This window comes from Lissotriton helveticus, chromosome 3_1, assembly GCF_964261635.1.
Source record: "Lissotriton helveticus chromosome 3_1, aLisHel1.1, whole genome shotgun sequence".
In the NCBI taxonomy this organism is placed as follows: Eukaryota; Metazoa; Chordata; class Amphibia; order Caudata; family Salamandridae; genus Lissotriton; species Lissotriton helveticus.
The window spans coordinates 1,579,972,313-1,579,992,328 of record NC_136061.1 but is presented as its reverse complement, the minus strand read 5'-3'; the positions used below and the strand labels follow the sequence as shown (position 1 = coordinate 1,579,992,328).

The 20,016-nt window shown below is 42.5% G+C and overlaps 1 protein-coding gene across 1 annotated transcript in view; it reads right to left on the bottom strand.

The window, feature by feature from the left end:
• Positions 1–712: 712 nt before the first annotated feature.
• LOC144823647 (nicotinamide N-methyltransferase-like) overlaps positions 713–20,016 on the bottom strand; it is a 159,760-nt gene continuing 140,456 nt past the window's right edge. Inside the window, exon 3 of the mRNA XM_078682335.1 lies at positions 713–4,969. Within this exon, the coding sequence (XP_078538461.1) occupies positions 4,528–4,969 (442 nt within the window). The 3' untranslated portion in view covers positions 713–4,527. The remainder of the gene's footprint in view (positions 4,970–20,016) is intronic.

Sequence of the window (20,016 nt, the reverse complement as noted above, 5' to 3'; positions counted from 1 at the left end):
ACTGCATTAAACTATAAACCATCCATCGCTATTTCAGTTAAATCGCTAGGGATTACACTTGACAAAAACTTAAGCATGAAGGACCATGTCAATGACTCAGCAAAAAGCACCTTCTACATGTTGAAACATCTAAAAAAAATCAAACCCTTCATTCCCCATGAAGATCTAAAAATGATTGTAATCTCTAGTCTACCTCCCCAGTCTCTGATGCCTTTGTATTCTCAATTATGATGTTCTACCCTCATGGAGAGGAATGCTGTAATAGCTTTATAGCCTCCTGTAGCTGGTCCATTCCAGCTATTAAAGGCCTGCTCTCTTGTTAAAGGCCTTTGCCTTGGCTCGGTCCTTTAGCACTATAGTGGGCCTTTAATGGCCACAATAGCCCACCACTTTACTACTGCAGCCTATAAAGCTATATCGCATATGTCATACTCAATGCACTTCTAAATTATATTTTGCTTGCCCTTTCAGAATGGATGTAACTTTTTGCGCCTTGGAAATCTCAGCTGACCACTCTGAAGGCAGATTTTCACTGTTGTTGGTCCTTGCCGGAAATAAATGTTATCAATGAAAAATAATCGAGGGTAAACAACTGGTCAAAATGAATGCCATCAACGCCTGCTGCTATCCAAGAGAAGAAGCTATTGTTGACACAGCTAGGCCCAACATAACCGATGATCTTGTATTTCAATGCGATGACGCCAAAAGTAAGTCCATACTAAGTTGAATTTATTATATTTAACAGTGTATTAATTTGGGTCATTTAATATTTTGTGCTGCAAGTTAATTCAAACTGTTACGGATTTTGAGCACCAGCAGTAACTTTTTTATTACATTGTTAATGAAGGCAGGCTTTAATGCTACATAGACACAAACACAGGTAATCTAAATGCAAGCTTCTTGATACTACTTATGAGAAATACTGCTGTCACAAAGAAAATCTCAATAGAGTGTGCTGACTTTAAAAGAGATGCATAGCAGTCAATTCCTTGCAAAAGCATTTAAAAAAACTTTAAAACATGAAACAAAATAATCTGAAGCCAATCATTTAATACAGTAAAAGCAGAGAAAGTATTGTGAACATCATATAAGGAAACAGGAAAGAGATTTATTGTTCTACATGGCATAGCGCAACATTTCGAAAAGAGTTCATGATGACCATGTCCTTGGCGGAGATTCCGGTCCGGATGCACTTGCATCATCACTTTGTAAATGTAGATGGAATAGTTCTCCTTTCTGCTCCTCTTGTGGTTCTTTCTGTCTTTCATGGGAGGTTCAACAGCACTTTTTTGGAGCCCTTTCTGGGAGCTGGAACAGGCCTGGCTGGTTGAGGCATGATCCACACTGAGCACTTGTAGTGAGTAATTGTCAATAGAATAGTGGTGTTTTTTTCATCACATATAACATAAACCCAGAATTAATATTTCATAAAGGCACTAAATAATGTTTTTTGATTTTATGACACGATTTATCCAGTTACACAGTTGAATATATTGTTTTCCCAGGTATTCCGGGATACCAGGTGTCACCCTGAGAAGTCAAAGCACGTCAATATAGCTCCTTTGTTGATGCTGAGTTTGTACTTGTGATCCATTTCCAATGTATTTGTTGCTAGTTAAATGTCATGGACTCCACATGCAATGGTCTGATCAAGACCTTCACTACCTCATTCCATGAGAGAAAAACTAAGGAAAATAGGATAGGTTTTCTTCCCTTGAGTATAAGACAATAACAAAGGGATTATTCCTGCCCTCACTCTTTTCTATCTTCTCATATAACATTTTTTAATCCGAGTTAAACTATTTTCCCCTAAGTAAATTGATCATAAAAATGTTTGATAGTTCTGCGATTTCTATTGGATGTTTCAGCAATACGTCAAGATTCAGGACTCCATTGCACACAGGGCTGGCCTGATTAATTCCTGTATGTAGGTACAGGTGGTTATCACACTTACCAGAATTATGGGTTTAGTGGCTAGCACCACTCTTCTGCTGTTTACCGAGAATCTATTTCGGCATATCAAGCCTGTCGAAATGTATCACAGGAAAAATGTCCAATAATGAGAGAGACATGCGGTTTTTCATGTAGTAAACACCAAAGGCCAAATGCTCATAATGAATTGTCATGTATCACATCCGATATATTCAGACACAACGGAATAAGATGCTTTGGGGTACGATAAATATATGCCCAAATACTGGGTCCCTAAAATAAGGGACTCAGGGGCATATGTACAAGCCCCTATCGCCCGGGGACGTCACTTTTTATGACGTTCCCGTGGGGATAGGGGCCGTGCCTTATGTACAAGGCAGTGTTAAGTCAATTCACGTGGCTTAACGCTGCTTTGTACGTAAGGTACCATTTCACGTTATGTTTAGAATGAAAGGGGTGTGCAGTAGGTGTTGTGGTAGGCCTTCCACCGCAATACCCATTGTATTTAACGCTGCCCCCTATGTACAAGGATGGCGTATATAGGAGGCAGCGCCAAAATTAGGACCAGGAAAAACCTGGTCTTAAGTTGGCAAAACTAGGGGAAATGCATTATTTCTCCTCGTTTTTGCTTTTTCTATGTGTGCTGCCTTGTGCGGTTTTTGGAGGGCAGCTCCAACCAACCGCCACTTCATTAGTAACAGTAGGTTTGCAGAGCAGATTTCTCTTCTGCACAGGGAAATCAAACAGATGTATTTGGATTTGGAAGTGCAGTGCCCTCGTGCTACGGGTGGGTGCCCCAGTAACTGCACATCTTGTTTTATTAATGAAGTATGTCCCAAATCTCTGCCCGTTCTGGCCACCTCACCATGGCATTTCACTAATTGCATATTCTACGTTGGTCACTTATGCAAGTAGCAAATTGGTCACCAGCAGTAAGGAAACAGCATAAAGGCCGCATTTAATTTGTTTATACAAGAAACTCTAGAGACTGAATAAAATAGAAGCATACTATTATGCAAAAGTCACTGACACTTCCTAAACTAGTTTAAATTGAACATCTTTCGCACAACAGAATTAGCATACTATTATTTGTATTTCTGAATAATATTAAATAACACAAGAGTTGTTTCATTGGTTTTCTTGCAGCTGATGTAAGGGCACATATAGTGGTACTCTTTAATATATTTAGGAATTAAAATGTTGTTTTCTTGAGATTATCAATTTATTAGTGACTCCTGATTGCTATGGAAAATATACAGGTGTCAGAAAACTCTATGGTACATGCCAGGTACATTAAGGAAATGGAATACATAATCTACTGATGTACTTGCTTTCTTATGCTGTGAGACCTAGAACCCTACAGTCGTGGGGGAGTCTCTGCATTCTGGGAGGAATCTACCCTATGAGTATACTTATTGAGGAAATTCCACCCGAGTGTGGAGACTCCCCCACGACTCTGCCTCCCCCACGAGTGCGGAGGATTGAGTAGTTTTACTTACATAGTTCCCCCTGCCTCTCTTTTCTTGAGATCGAGGCATTGGAAATTATTTAGCCATCACCATTGTTTACACTCGGCATTCTTCAGAACAAATGCATAATTCAAAATACAAAATTACTCGAAAGGCAAATAGTGAGGCTTTAGACTTTAATTCTACAGATTTTATTTCTGGAGATTGTTTAACCTCTTGAAAGGAGTTATTTCTCTTGAAATATTCAGACAGGAAAGGTTCACAAATGTCGACCACAAGCTGAAACACAATGCACTTGAGACTGACATTGCTTATTATGGGATAACATCAAGATTTTCGGCTGATTTGGGGATTTAGCTTTGGGGAAAAATCGGAATGCCAGCCTGTCTGTTGAAATGGAAAGCCAGTCCCGTGGTCCGTTTTTTTCCCTAAAGTGGCTCCAGCTATGGAAGCAGGAACCACTTCATAGTAAACATGCTTCAAATTGAGTGACAAACTATAAGAATGGAGGGGCGCAGTGCGTGGAGTGGCAGAGGTGGTGTGACTGCCATCCACGATATCAGGCGTAAACTGACCCATTCAGGCATTTACAGAGGATTTTAGTTTATTAGGTTGGCTTAATTTGGCAAATATATTAAAGTCAGACACAATAAGACATCTCAATAGTAAAGCTAAAGATGTTTTGCCATATTGCAACATTGTTAGGCAATAAGGTCAGAAATATCCATTTCAATATCTCATGACAAAGAGTGTTAAATGAATTGGATCAAGACAATAGAAAAGGTGTTCTTAATTCTAATTAGTTAGAATTAAAAATACCTGTCATGGTGATATGGCTGGCGGTGTCTAACGAACACCGCCACCATATTAAACCCATTTCCGCCCAGTCAACTCGATGACCGGGCGGAAAAAGCGGCGGACGGTCTTTCCGTCCGGTGCGTTCCCCCGCAATAGTAATATGGTGGGGGAAATGGGTGGCGGGCAGGATCGGATCACAGGAGGATCGCTACCGCCATGTGGGCGGTGGCGATCCGCCTGTGATACTAATGGGCCCCTAAATCTCGTTGTGCCCTAATTTAACCACTTGCTTATACCTTTCCAAAATGTTTGATTTTATACTATTGATTTACTTAGACGTTTTTTGTGCAAGGAAAAATATAAACCCGAAAACGTGAGCATCGTTAGCACAATCAGGCTTCTTGTTACAAACAATGGGATTCATCTTCATATCTTTGATAACATACCCATTACTAGTAATTGTGGTCTTGACAAACTCTTCACTAAGGTGTAGATCAGGAAATAGTTTTTGACCAACTTGGTAATTATTACACCCAATGACTCCAATCAATACAAGATGCCCACCTGTTTTTAAGAGTGTTGTGATATTTCTAAGGGCCTGTGTGTAGGTGTTCAAATCTGTGCAAGCAGCTTCTAAGCACAATGAAGTGACCAGGCAGTCTGCTGGTGGCAAGATGACTGGATTAAGTGGATTGCTCTCGGTGACGTCACATTTAAGAACTTGCTTGACTGTTGCTCTTATCTTCTTTTCCTTCTCAGCACATTTGGTCCTAAAAATGAATTGGCAACATTTATAGTACACAATTACCATGTTGATCTTCAACTGAATTAACTGAGTATGCAAGCATTGCTTAAAAATGTTCAATATCATCTAATTTATATGTTCATTTACTACTAAACAACCTCTTGTCTACCTTACTGTCTCTATTAAAGCAATGGTATCTTGAATAATGTTGCCTGTTAGAGTATTTCTGCCTTGCTGTCTACTTAAAGCTGCCGGAGACAGGTGTTTCGGTGAGCTGGTGTCTCTGTGGCTTAAGGTCCATCAGGGCAGGGTTTTTTGCTGATCGAACCACCTAAAATTCTCACACTGGAAACCCTGCTGAGTTCCACATCTCACTGAGTCAGTGGTTAATTTGTGTGGTGGTAGGAGGGAGCCAAGAACATATTCCAGTCACCCAGAACATAGCTTGACCTGCAGGCATCATTCTATCAATTGGCTAAAGGGGGATTCACTGTCATCACCAACAACGTACTGTCCTTCTGTTAGCACTCTTCCTTCTTGTACATAATTACATATGTGTTGACTCGCTCTGCATAAGTGCATGTGCATTCTATATATATTACCTACTGGCAGTTGCCATTAGGTTTTTATAGTTAGGACCTAGTTTCCAGACGAAAAGCATTTGTACATTTGGCAATAACTTTAGGGCCGTTTGATGAATCTCATTAACATTTTCTAAACTGATATGACCCTCCCTTCAGCTGCTATCTTGAAAGTTTCAGGGTGATCCATCAAATGGGGGCAGAGAGTAGGGAGTGCCTATAAGCAATTTTCCCCTTGCCGCCTTTGATACGGTGGATCATGATAGGCTCATACAACGGCTGGATGAGATAGGGCTAAAAGATCAAGCATTGGACTGGGTTCAGTCATACCTGTCACTGAGAACACAGAAGGTGGCATTGGGTCATATTGTATCGAAACCCTCCAAGATAAAATGCGGTGTTCCCCAGGGGTCGGCACTGAGCCCGCTACTATTTAATGTTTACTTGGCACCTCTGTTTACACTTATTTCCAACTGGGGGGTCAAAGCAATATCGTATGCTGACGACACCCAGCTGGTGTTTCCATACTCGGAGGTGTCGGAAGAGGCTTTTGCAACTTTCAAGGGGTGCCTCCGAGATGTGGCCAGATGGATGAACGCCAATAAACTTAAATTGAATACTGAGAAGACTGAGGTTATCTTCTTAGGCAAAGGGCTGCCCCCCCCTGCAGAACTCTGGTGGCCGGTGGAAATGGGTATGCCCCCGTCGCCGAGCCAGAGCGCAAAAAATTTGGGAGTCCGCTGGGATAGCAGTCTTTCCTTCGCCTCCCATATTCGGCAGGTTGCCGGATGCTGCTTAACCAAGCTGAGGAATCTGCGCAAGATCCTGAGACTTCTTCCAGAAGAGTGTCGTAAAACTGTAGTCCACGCCACGGTAACATCAAGGCTGGACTACGCAAACGGACTCTATCTGGGCCTTCCCCGTTATTTAATCCAGCGCCTTCAGACGGTGCAGAATGCGGCTGCGAGACTGCTGAGGTGCATTCCTTTCAAACACCCAGTCTCTCCGCATCTTCGGGCACTGCACTGGCTCCCAGTGGCCAGTAGGATCAAGTTTAAAACCCTGACGCTGGCCTTCAGGTCCCTGTTTGGCATCTGCCCTAACTATTTGAGAGCTAGACTCCCAGGTATCATCAGTCTAGGACCCTCCGCTCCAACGGGCGGGTGAAGATCGTGGTCCCTCGAGTGCGAAGGGCACGGTTGGGGGGAAGAACCTTCTCGGCCAATGCGGCGGGGTTATGGAATTCTCTCCCTCCTGCTCTACAACAGGCCCCTTCCGAAACCTGTTTTAAACGATTGCTAAAAACCTGGCTTTTCACTTCACAATGCTAAGTTCTGCCACACAATTTCTGGCCACTCTGTTCTCACAGCGCCGGGACACCTCCTTGTGAGGCAGCTGTTCACGCTCTATAAAACTCATTATTATTATTATTATTATTAATAATTCCCACAGGACCTTTCGACATGCTACACCCCAAACTACTGAATGGAAATACACCAAATATGCCAGGAATGTAGATGTTGGTCCAGGGAAGTTCAGTAGTTGCAGGTGGTATTTAAAGGTTTTTCAGATATACAACTGGGGATGTGAAGGATCAGTGTACCCACCTGAGATCTTGTGCTCTGATTGGCTGCCAACCCCTCAAACCAGGAAACATTGGTAGCTATCTTGTGCCTCGATTAAACCAAGTCACAGGAAAAAACATTAAAAATAAACAAAAAAGGATAGGGTAGGGTAGAAACACCCTCAACCACTTTCCTATTGGGGAGCCCTACAAGGGCCCTGCAGTAACAAAAAAAATATTCAGTGGAAGTTAAGCTGGGAGATGAGTGCTGGGCAAGTTGGTGCCCGAGTAAAACGCCAGCAACCTACAGCTCCTTGATCTGAGTCTCCTGTTAGTGGATGCGTGACGGTCCGGAGAATGAGATCAGACATTGGCATCTGAGGCGGTCCCTGCTGGGTGTAAAGGGAGAGAACCCTCAGAGCGTCCGAGGCAGTTTTCTTTGTTTTGTGGTTACTGCGGCTCTAAAAATAATTTGTCGACTTTCAAGGTCTTCTCCCTTTTTCTTTGCTCCAGCAGTCCCACAGAAATACGGAATGTACCCAAAACTGAAGGGTCTAGTATCAGTCCAGAAACAAGTATCAGGGAAAAAAATGTGAGCAGAAATCCTCTGATTGGGGATAAGCCTACCTCTCCACTGGCTTCTCCTGTGACTCTGGTTAAGGCATATGCAAGTGTAAGAGGAACAATTCAAACCCCAGAAAGCCAGCTGCAGCTAGATGAAGCAAGTATCTTTCAGAGATATAAAGAGGATGCACAGATTGAGGATCAAGTCTCGACTCTTGGTAATGGAAGCGTAGGGTTGTCAAGAAACACATGGATCAATCTGTAAATACCATTGACTGGAGCACAGATTTGGAGATTAGATGGGGCAGGGTTGCAAGCCACAGTTAGGTCTCCTTATATAGGGGAGAAGTTATTTTCTTTGACCGATGACTCAGACCTTTCCAATTTGTGTAATATTGTTTCATTATTAACTGACGAGCTGGTGTCTTACTCTTCCTCTAGTAGTGGCCCAGATATCCATCTTATCTTGCACACCATAAGATTTTTCGAGAGGGTAGTGAAAGAGCAGGGGGTTATTTCATTGGAGTATCTGTGATAGGACTAAAGTCGTCGAGCACGGCTGGCTGCTAAAAGTTACATGGAACAATTAAGAAAGTAAAAAAAATCATGCTCGGAAATTGCAGTAAGAATTACTAGGGTTAAGAAACGCACAGAGTGTTTAGACACTGAAATGAATGCACTAAGAACTCAGAAATCCTCTCTGGAAATAGTCATGGTGAAGGTCCTTTGGAAGCTTGAAGATCAAGACAAAAGGTAACAAAAGAACACTCTGAGATTCTTGGGGATCCCCGAGGGGTTGGTGGGACAGAACAAAAGAGTCTATATGGTCAATGTACTAAAAGGAGCCTTCTCAGAAAAGTGCAACTGGTAAGGGTATGTTGAACTCCAATCGGCCCATAGATTTCCTCTGATGGGGAAGAGGTTGAAGCCTAATGATCCTGAGAAGTCTTGGGCTATGTTGGTTTATTTCGGGAACTTCTTGTTACATCAAGAAATATATGATCTAGCTCACCCCAGTGCGAAGAGAGAGGTTGAGGATTTTGCTTTTTTTGTTAGACGTGCCTTTGCGCTTGCCATGGTAGAGAGGTGATGGTGGCTACAGCCGCTTTTTAGCCCATTTCAGAAAATGGCGGCTGAAGTATTTTTCCAAAACCCTGCCCAGCTAAAAGTCTTTTATAAGGGCTACACTCATAGTTTTACGTCTGAGATTCAGGCCCAGTAATATCTAAAAGAACTTAGCGGAGGGTCAGGCACTGTTTCTAAAAATACTTAGGTCCTCATGGGCGAAGTTAGGCATAAATGGGCTGTCTTCCCTCTATGATTGAGGGTTTGGGGATGAACCGCACTCTATATGCTGTGTTTTATTCTCTCTTCTTTTTTGGGCACCTACCTTCTATTTGTTATTTTATTTCTTCTTTTCGACAGGGGGCTGGGTGGGGGGGGGGGGCGGCAGGAGATGTCAGTTCCCTCCAGTATAATTATTCAGGCATGTTGCCTGATTGCTGATTTGGTGGTAGGGGTGGGTGGGGCCCTGATTGTGGGTCGGAGTCAGAGGGTGGGTGGGGTTGGCATTGGGAGGGTGAGGGTTGGGGGTACTACACAAGCAAACAGATTAATATTTCAGGAATTTGTTATCATAGAAGAAAGTGTGTATCTGCCTGATTTTAGGTGTTTAGGGGTGGGGAAACTTAATTGGATGGCAAGAATCAAGTTTAAAAATTATTGAGTTGAAAATTGCAACCATAAATATTTGCGGGTTTAGTAACGGGAAAAAGAGTTCTAGAGTTGCTTTTGAATTACAAATATTAAATGCTGACATTGTTTCTCTTCAGGAGACGCATATTGAAGAGTCACTGCTACCACTGTTAGTCACTCTTGCATTTAACTTGATTGGTGAGACAACGGAAGGGACACGCATATATGGTGTGGTTATTCTAGCATGTAAACCATTAGGGCATTTCAAACAAGTCCATACAGATAGTCATGGGAGGTGGGTTATCGCAGAATTTCAATCGCTGTTGCAAAATTCACGTTATGTTTCACCTATGGGTTTATATCAGATGACTCCGGGTTATTTGACTTGCAGCCAAGGGAACAAGCTGTGACAAGTAGGTAGGAAGAGTGAATACTGCAGCAGCAGGAGGTCCCGGTCCAAAAGGAGGAGCTACGAGATCCATCGGGCGCAGGAGCGCCATAAAAATGCCCGAAGTGTGCTGCGGGGCGGGAGCCTTTGCTTTACTGACTGCACATTGCACTTTGTCCTTCATCCCTTGCCAGTTCTGGTCCAAGAGAAGGAGCTACGAGATCCGACTGGCGCAGGAACGCCATAAAAACTCTTGATGTTCCCCGCGGTGCGGGACCCACACGGGATGCAGACCGGGGCGAAGACCGGCCAAGAAGGGCCCATCTGAGCCTATCAGAGACCAAAGAGGCCCGGCCCTGGCCAGGTTATTGACACTTATTCTGTCACCCTGAGCACACTTGTAATACATTGGTATTTGGTCTATGTGTGTTTAGGAAATAGTATCTAATCTATTTTGTTTGTTTCTGGCCACGTCATGAGTAAACGCAAGTTGTTAGCAGGGAAGGGGTTTGTTTAAATGCTGGATGCATTTTTGACAAGGGCTGAGTCTGCCTTAACCCCTTCGACGCTCATGACGAGCTGGGCTCGTCATGAGGTAGCCTCCTCGCACGCTCATGACGAGCCCAGCTCGTCATGTAAAGTGCGATATGAAAAATCTCAGCACAGGAGCGGAAATCATGCCGCACGCATGCGGTTAATGCATGAAATTGTTTTAACTGAACGTAGACTCTCGCTTGAGCCATTAGCAGCCCGTCTCACTCATTACCCCTTACATAGGAAACTAACATCTCCCAAATATCCAACCCTGAAGAAACTACTCTGCCCCATTCCCCAGAAATTGATAGAGAAAATTCTAACCCCCTTGAGGCCCAGGTGTCTTATGTCGATTCAGTTAAACCAATCGTCATTACCAGGGGTAAAAAAAAGAGAAATAGTCACGCGAGGGGCGTCACTCCTCCTGCGAAGAAGAAAAAGGGCAATGTTCCAACAGGCAAAAAACATGTGGACGTGAAGCCACGGCTGGTGTGAGTGGTTTAAATCTGGAGTTTGCTCTTTCCCCTAATGTTAGTGTAGCAATTTGTAGATCTATAGCCTACATTCAAGGGGTATTCTGGGAAAAGTTGGAGGAAACATTCTCAACCCTCTTAAAGCCTCTATATACCTTTTTAGCTAACATTGAGGGGAGACTGGTTAATATGGAAAGACATATTATTTGCCTTCCAGTAGTGAGGGCTGATGGCCTTTCAGGTAGCTCTATAGCCCCTTCTCTTACTAATTGAGGTGATCACGGGATAAATCATTTTCCGGGTAACTCTTTACTGAGCGAACCATCATCCCAACTTGAGTTGATCCACCAAGTTACATCAGGCAACCCTGTACAACCCCGGGGCACTTAACCAGCACCCGCGAAGGTAACACAACAGGAGGTTCCCTATCCTGGGCGGGGCAGCTCCCAAGGGTGTGACAATATTACATCTGACTCTGAATGGGTGACAGTAGGAAGGGAGGGTCTATTGCCGGGTGAAGGGGCTCATAATAGAACCAGGCTGGGTACCCAATTGTCTGTCCAAGATAGTTCACAGGGTTTAGGAGGATTGCATCTTCCGTCGAAGCTACACCGTATTCTGTAGTGCTGGTAAATGTTCCTCCATTGCCATTAGAAGAGGTCGAGCACTGGTCTACCCTGTGAAACAAAGCCTTGCATTTCTTAAGTGGAAAAACAGGACTGAACTCTAAACTTTTCACAGAATTCAAGATGGCTCGACGGATTGGGTGGGTTGGATTATCCAATAAAAACCTGTCCGGTGACTGTGTTGTGCTATCCTTTAGATCCCAAGCCTTAGTCCGAATAATTTTAGATAGGGTGGGAAATTGGCCAGTCAGGAGTAAAGGGATAAGTGTTGCCCCTCTAGGTTTCTTTCACCAACCTCCTAGATCCCCTCGGTTTCCCTTAGCGCAGGGTTTTATTGGGGGCCACTATGGTACGGATATGCTGTCCCGATTAACAACTATTTTGAGCCCCTCAATGACCTGGAAGATATTGACTGACTGTCTCGTATTTCCCAGTTTCCCAGCAGTCAGAACCGGGTGGTGGGCTAGCATTGGGTCTAGAAGAGGGCCCCTCAGAACAGGCAGACAGCTCAGTTTGCAGCAACGAAGCGAAAAGAGCTCCCTACATGCAGTCAAAATCTGACCCAATATTGAGCAAAGGTGACCCAGTATTTCTGGATCAGCGACCAGAGCCATGTGTGCATTGTATTAGCCCAAGGGAGAGAAGATGTCTCAACCAGATCATCCCCTTAGGTGTGTTGCCAACTAGTCCTTTGCCTATTCCGACGGACCCCATCTAGATGATTACCTCATGAAATATCTTGGGGCTGCGCTCTAAAATCCAAGACCCCGCCTGGTGGGAGGTCATACCAAACATTGATATATTGGGACTGCAGTAAACATGGTACCTGGATTCAATTCACATCGATGGTTTCAAGATGTTTAACACCCAAGCGATAAAGGGTTTAGGAGGCAGACCTAAGGGTGGACTCTGCACAAATATCTCGAATAGTTTGGTGATTGAAAATATTGCCCTTCATGCAGGGGATTGCTATTATCATATACTAGAATTTTCTTTGAGTGCAACCCACTGCATAGTTTTGGCCACCTGGGGAAATTAGTACCGTGGTTGGGGATTTAACTGGGACTTTGTCAGATATCTGTAATGCGGACACTTTAGACTGTATGATCATTTTGATGGGGGATTTTAATTGCTCAATGTGTAACTCTGTTGATACAAGAATATGTGGATTTGAGAATGATGTTGGGGTGCGTAATACCCACTTTTGCCACACGCTGGTGGGCAATTTGTTCAATGAGCTCATGTATACCAATTATTTGGGTTTTGTAAATTATTTATCAACCCCCCTGTACCCATGCCATGCACTTCTAACGGAAGAGGACTAGCCTCTACAATTGATTGTATGCTAGTTTCATACTCTTTTGCACCTAGGGAGCCTTCTTTCAAGGTTGGGGACAACCCAATGAGTGACCACTTCTTGCTTTGTTTGGAGGTTAAATTGCCTCCACTCAAAACCAAGAAGGTCAAACAAGGGAGTGTGGGGCTTCGTTAATACCCTTCCACAGCAGCAGGTGGAAAACTCTTTCTTGCTGTATATTTTGTCCGCTCCTCCTAGCACGTCCTCCTTTGTTTGCCATGAAGAGCTGGGTCTCTCTTTCATCTCCGATCTCATTAAACTGGAACCAGTACTCCTACGGCATAGGATTTGGACCAAGGAGCAGACAAAGTTAAATAGAGATATCCTGCAAGATAGTTTGAGTTTGGATGGGGCCGTAAAGATCCCCTGGATTAGGTTTATAAGTAGCTTCATGAAGGACCTTGGTCACCCAGAATATTTTACGAATCCCGCAACTATGTTATCTGTGTCGGGATGAATGGGAGGGTATGAAAGGGTCCCCTTCATGGGAGGAAATCTTAACTGCATTGAGTAGCCTCCCTGCAGGTAAATCCGTTACAGACAGCTCACTTACTGAATTTTATAAGTTGTTTGAGCCAGAACTGAAAGATTGCCTAACTCCATTGTTTTCACAAATATTTAATGGATTAGTCCACCGCGTTCTTGGTCACTTGCAAACATAGGTGTGTTTCCCAAGAAGAATAAGCCTGTTTCTGAACTCGGCTTTTACCAACCAATTAATTTAATTAATGTGGATTCTAAAGCTTACTCAAAGATTTTGGACCTTTGTTTATCTCCAATAATACATAAGGTGGTGTCTGAACGATAGCACAGGTTTATACCCGGCAAAAGTAAAACGGATCATATCAAAAGCTGCTCAAGCTGCAGGAGAAGCTATGGCTTTAATTCTGATGGATGGAGAGAAAATGTTTGATAGGGTTTCCTGGCAGTTCCTATGGGCTGTAATGCAGAGAGAGGATCTTGAGCCCAAATACATCTACAAGCAGTTAAGGCTCTATCTCATAGCCAAGAAGTCAGATTGTTTGTTGCGGGAGAACTTTCTAAGTAGCTTAAGATCCCTTAGGGGACAAGGGTGTCCTTGTTCCCCACTCCTATTTGTGATGTGTATTGATCCGTTTTTTTCTCAGGCTTGAGCAAAATAACTTATTTTCTCCTATGTCTTTTAACCCCTTGCATGCGTCGGACGGCCGGCGGCCGTCCGACGCCACGGTGGGCATGTGCGGAGGACGGCCGGGGGCCGTCCAAACCCCGCCCACGCCATAAATCACCCGCACCGCGGCGAAATTTTCGCCGCAGTCAAGGGGTTAGGGGATGGGGTACTAAAACCCTAGCATATGCTGACGAAATAGCGCTTGTGACCCCAGTATATTGTGCATGGATTTGAAAATTTAGCGGCACAAAAAGCAAATGTAATGGCACAAAAATTGAAATTTTGCAGCATTATTGCAACACTTTATTTTACTTGTGATCATTCCTTTCCTGCCTTAAATCAATGGAAACTGTTTTTTACAGACTATTTCACTTTGAAATAGCCATGTTTAAAGTGCCTCGGAGTGTTTTTTGCTATATTATCCTTTGTGGTAACATTCTGGAGCAAGGGTTAAAACTAGCAGAGTAGCACAGGGAGACTTCAGACACTCCACTGACCATGGAGACACCCCAGATCATGGAGATGTGGATCATTTTCGACAAAGCTCGCAGATGTTGCACAAACTTTTTTAAGCAGCAACATCTCATAAATGACCAACATCGACTTAACTCGGTATACGTGTGATGTACCAGCAACATATAGTAAGCAGACCTATATTCCATCAATTAATGAGTGACACAGTGAGTCATCAACATGCAAATGTCACTCATTTGATCTGCAGAGAACGCAATGTCTTGACTTGCAGGTGTTTCAACACACAAACCCCTGGAGTGGCCGAGGATGCTGTGACTCAGAAGTTTCCCGTGTGCCAAAGTCACTCAAGCGGTAATACCAATGGGGTAACCCAGTAACATGCAGAACCTGGGGATGGGTACTTTATACGAGTAGTGGTTCTGCACAAAATGAACTTAAAACATTTCTTACTTTGCCCTCACAGATGGTACGACTCCAATCACGGATACAGTAAATCACAACAATGACTTACAAACAACTTCAACTAAATTTAATAGTGTCAATCGATACATTGATAAATCATATTTTTAAGAATAAGTGATCCAAAACCGGACAAATACACAACTATCAAAAGTATTTTTTACACAATGGTGGAAAACAGGGGAAGTGAATACAGTGTTTTTTTACATATATATATATATATATATATATATATATATATATATATATATATATACAAAATATACATAACAAATAATATATGTACAACATAAATCAATAGCACAGCATTGTATCATCATTGAAAAACCCTAACAAGACCTATGATCTATCCTATTTGCTGTAAAGGTCTGGTTGGGAACAACGCTTATCATATGAACGTTGACGTTTCGACCCCTTAAAATAATTGTGAGTTTGAAAAGCATCACCGTTGGGTCTTCGTCAGGACTTAAGAACAATAATTGTGTTTTGCCTTCTCAAAATGTATCTCGAGGAAATGGAGAAACATTGGAGGTATTGAATAAAGAAATTACACTATCAGATTGCTGTGTAGAAAAGAGTGCAGTATATTTAGAAATAACCATCTCCTCAGACTTAGAAGTAATTGTTAAAAATAATTTAGAACCATTTATGGAAAAAGCGAAAAGAGATCTGAACAGATTGATTAACTTACATTTGTCACCAGAAAGGAGGTGTAATATACTAAAGATGATCCTTTTCCCCCAAATCTTATATTTTTCTGCACCATCCCCTAGAGCGTGAGAATATATGCTTTAAAAGATTGGAAGATCTGATTTCTCAGTTTGTCTGGGCATACTCTAAACCCAGAAGGGCTTTAAAATTTCTGACAGTGACAAAGGATAGAGGGGAGTGGGGTCTACAATATTTTAAATTATACTATTGGGCTACCATGCTTCAAAATTGTCTGGGGTTATTGCAAGAAAGATTGCCGGGTCAAGTTGGGGCGGATTACTCTCCCACTCCCTTTGAGGTATTGATTGGTAAAGACGTAAGGGGATGTCTTTAGAGACAAATCAAGGTTAGCTATTTTAAGTGAGAGTGAGTTCTTTTTAAGACCCTTCAGAGCACTTTTAAATACAATGGGTTAGGAAGATTGAATTTCAATACTCCAATAGGTAATAATGGGAATCTACCATAGATTTTCGCTGATCAATATTTTTTACGCTGGGTGAGCCCTGGATTAAACAGGGTATGATATTGTTTTCTTCTGTGGGGATTATCTTGTTTCAAGAGCTCAAGAATGACTTTAATACCCATCAAAGAGATTTATTTAAGTATCTTGAAATATGGGATTTTTTTACATGTAAAGGAGGAGGCCTGGCTGGGTTACAAAGGCTCGACTTTGTGGATTTATTAATTAGCAGATAAAAATGCTCCATTGGGGTTATTTATAGTTTTCTAAATAAACTTATGAAAGACGATTTAGATAAACATTCCCGGAAATGGCAAGAGAAATTGGCCAAATCGGAATATATAGCTTTCTTGAATCCTTCTCAATGGCAAAAATCACTTTATTGACCTCAAAGTTGCAAGTACAATATTATAAAGCATGCTTTGTTCTTTATGATACACCCAGCAAGATTATTAAATGGATATATGGTAAGGGATCACGATGTCCAAGGTTCCAATTGAGTACTGTCGACTATAAAGGAAAAAAGTACTAAATTCTTCAATGATAAGCTAAAAATGAAAATACATTTGATCCCTGCCATAGTTCTGTTGAGGGTACAAGAAGGGGAGAGTTGTACTAGAGATAGAGTGCTTTATTTAAATCTCTGACCATTCTTCAAATGTGTATTGCTGTTGAGCCTAAGCTATACCAGAAGGGAATAAGTGATACGCAAAGTTTTTCCCTCCCCAGACCCTGCTTCCCCTGCATCCCCTGCATCAATTTTCTGGTAGCTTGACGGATGGTTTAGCATTGACAATCAAAATTGGGATGTAAGGTTGATGTTGATGAATAGATTCCTGTAAGCTTAAGGTTCAGTGAGAATCTTTGATTGAATGATAATCCTGATGACGAAGAGACCACCAGACCAGGTATTGAAAGTATAGATAGGATTGTGTAATTGTGATCCCATATGTGTTATGTCTTTTATTTATCAGAAAATTGTTATAGATGCATTGTCTTAAAGTTGAGAATGGTTCCGACGTGGCCTAAGATCCTGGGATGTACACCTACAGGTAGGTTTCAGTGTGTCATACACTGAGTACATTTGTCTGCTGTTTTAGGAGTGCTGTGCATGAGACATCATTGTCAGTGCCACCAGTGAAGAGAAACTTTGCGAGAGTGTGACAGGTTAAGATCATTGGGATTTTTCCTCGAGTGCACCGGGAAGAATCCTAAATATTTTCTTTAATGTGAAATCACGCTGCACGATGTTTTACAGAGTTTGAATGGAAAATTTGTGACTGTATGAAAATCTGTAATTTCTTTTAGTAGAGAAGACAAGAGTTGATTTATGTTTAATTTATGTGCTGCGTGAAATCATGTTGAAAAAAAGAGGAAAAATTAAATTGTAAAGGGAGCGTCAGAGCTGCAAGGTGTTGAATTGATGTCCTAAAATAGATGATGAGTGCAGGGAAAAACCTGTAAAGAGATGGACGATAGTACAAGTAGTACCTTAGAAATAGGTAGGCTAAATGTAGAACTAGAAGAGATGATATTGGGAACTATTTGTCAAGAGAGATAAGCAAAATACTGTGGTAATGAGGTACTATTCATGTGCAAACGTACTACTCAAAAAGCTAGGAACATACATGAGCAATTTGTTGAGGTAGCTCAAAAATAAGTAGTGGATGTACAGAAATCAAAGGCATTGCAGAAGACATATCATTTGGATTTTAATGACAAAGATTTGGAAAGTTTAAACCCATCAGGAATAAGATTGCAGATTAAAGGGTTATTAAGTACCCTCAAACGATGGGAAGAAGTAGAGAGATGGGAAGGCAGATGGGCAAAAAACTAAGAGGAAACAGTAGTGACTATGCCTCTGTATTCCATTACTGAAAGAGAAAATGGGGAAGCAGAGACAAAGGCATATCCCATGAAAGAGGTGCCAGGTGGAGGTTATGTTCATGTCCCTTGGACTAGGTCAGACATATTGTCATTCACAAATGATTTTCCAAAATTGAGAGACAAACCTGTTGAGTGGTATATGCAAGTCAAGAGATTTGTAAATGATTCAAAGGTTTTAATAAAGGTTTTGGATACCTTACTTCACATTGTAGTCCTAACTGATTTATGTATAGGGTATAAGATTGCGGTGATTGGCCAGAAACAGATTCTGCTAGAGATTCGAAAATGAATGCACCTTCACCAGATGTAATGAGAAAATACAATTAGTTCATTACCTATTTGAAGGGAACGATTTTACCAAAAGAAACAGATTGAGTGAAAAGAGACAGGATGACTTAAGAATTAAAGGAGACTGTGCATGCTTAATATGAGCCACTTCTACAGGCATTCAAGCAATATAGTGGAATTAACAGTGTGTCAGAAAACGATATGGGACATTTTGTATAGCGGTTTGTGTATGGTATAAGACCTCAAATAGGTGCAATGATACAGTAATGATACAGCAGCAGTTGGTTTGTTGGCAGAGTAAACCGATTCTGCTCAATGAAATTCTTCGGTATGCGGAATATTGTGGAAATGACATAGATTCTCAGCATAAAAAATTGAAGGAAAGGTTTATGTTGGCTCAGATGAAGGCAGCAAAAAAGAGTTACATGGGTTTTTACATGGAATTTTTAGGAATGATACAGGGAAATGGTCAAACGATCATTGGAATGCAAGGTGCAGCAGGAAGCTTTCCACAGAATTGGTGCCTCAAGGAAAAGGGACTTCTATAGAGACATTGAGAAAGACTTATGCATGTCACATTTGTGGCAAGTGCGGGCACTGAAAGCGTAAGTGTAAATTCAATATAGCAAATCAGGTGACTGGACAGCCATACCAGGAAAGGTGATGCAGTCTCAGACAGGTGATGTGATGCAGAATGAGCCAATGCATGGACAGGGAAATCAAAATGTGAATATGCTGCAAGCTGCTGAAGTCCCACCAGGAGACCGAGCAGCGTCTCCTGTGGGACCTTGCACCCTCAGCCCTTCAGCTCCGAGAAGGAGGTGAGGCGGAAGGTGTCCGGGAGCCCCAGCTATGTCGGGGCCAAGGGCTGCCGTGCCCCGCCGGGGGGCGCCGCCTCGCACAGTCGCAGGCCCGCCAGAGACATGAGCCGCTGCGGAGCATTGACTGGGAGCCGGGGTCACCGTCCGAGGCACAGCGGGCTGCGCGTCCGGGATTGGTTGGCTCCCAAAGTCAGCCACCAATAGACTGGCTCCGATCTGTTCATCTCGCTCTATTCGATTCGCTGTCGGAAGGAGTCTCTTCAGATGAGATTGATGCAACGTCTGAAAGGCGTGCCTGCGCGAGGAGTCGGTTGCTGATTGGCTGAGCTGTTAAAGCGCTGCACCTAGTCCTCTTTCTCAGTCGATGCTGAACCCGGAATGGAGGCCGAGCGTGGTGGCCATCTTTAAAGTCTCAGAAGCACGTTCCCCAGGCGGGCCAGGCCGGATTTTACTCAATTGGGGCAAGGGTTAATGCTTCTGGGGCACTTCACACCTGAGAAAGAATATTGCAGACAAGATCATTTTGTTTACTGTGGAGAAGAATCTGTATTTTTTGTCAATTCCAATAGCTTCTCATATTCCCTCACCCAGCGCCTTCGTTTTTGCCATCCTCGAGTTTTCTCATTTCCCTACCCCCTGTTTTGTAATGTTTAATTTTGTGTAACTTATTGTACTGCTGTGGTTACTCTTGTAAAGCGCTCCGATTGGTGTTGTGACTGCGTCCCCCCTCCGACCCCACTTAATGGAACTTTGCTCTCCTGGTTTTTTGTGTCTTGACCTGAGAAAATCTACTATTTGTATATCTTTGTATATAGAGATAACTCTAATCACTAGTATATGCAGTAGACCTTTGTACTCTCTACCATTCCTATGTGACTCTTAGAGTATATCCATCTATATCCCTTCCCTATGTGTATAGTGATAACTCTAATCACTAGTATATGCAGTAGACCTTTGTACTCTCTACCATTCCTATGTGACTCTTAGGGTATATCCATTTGTATCCCTTCCCTATGTATATAGAGATAACTCTAATCACT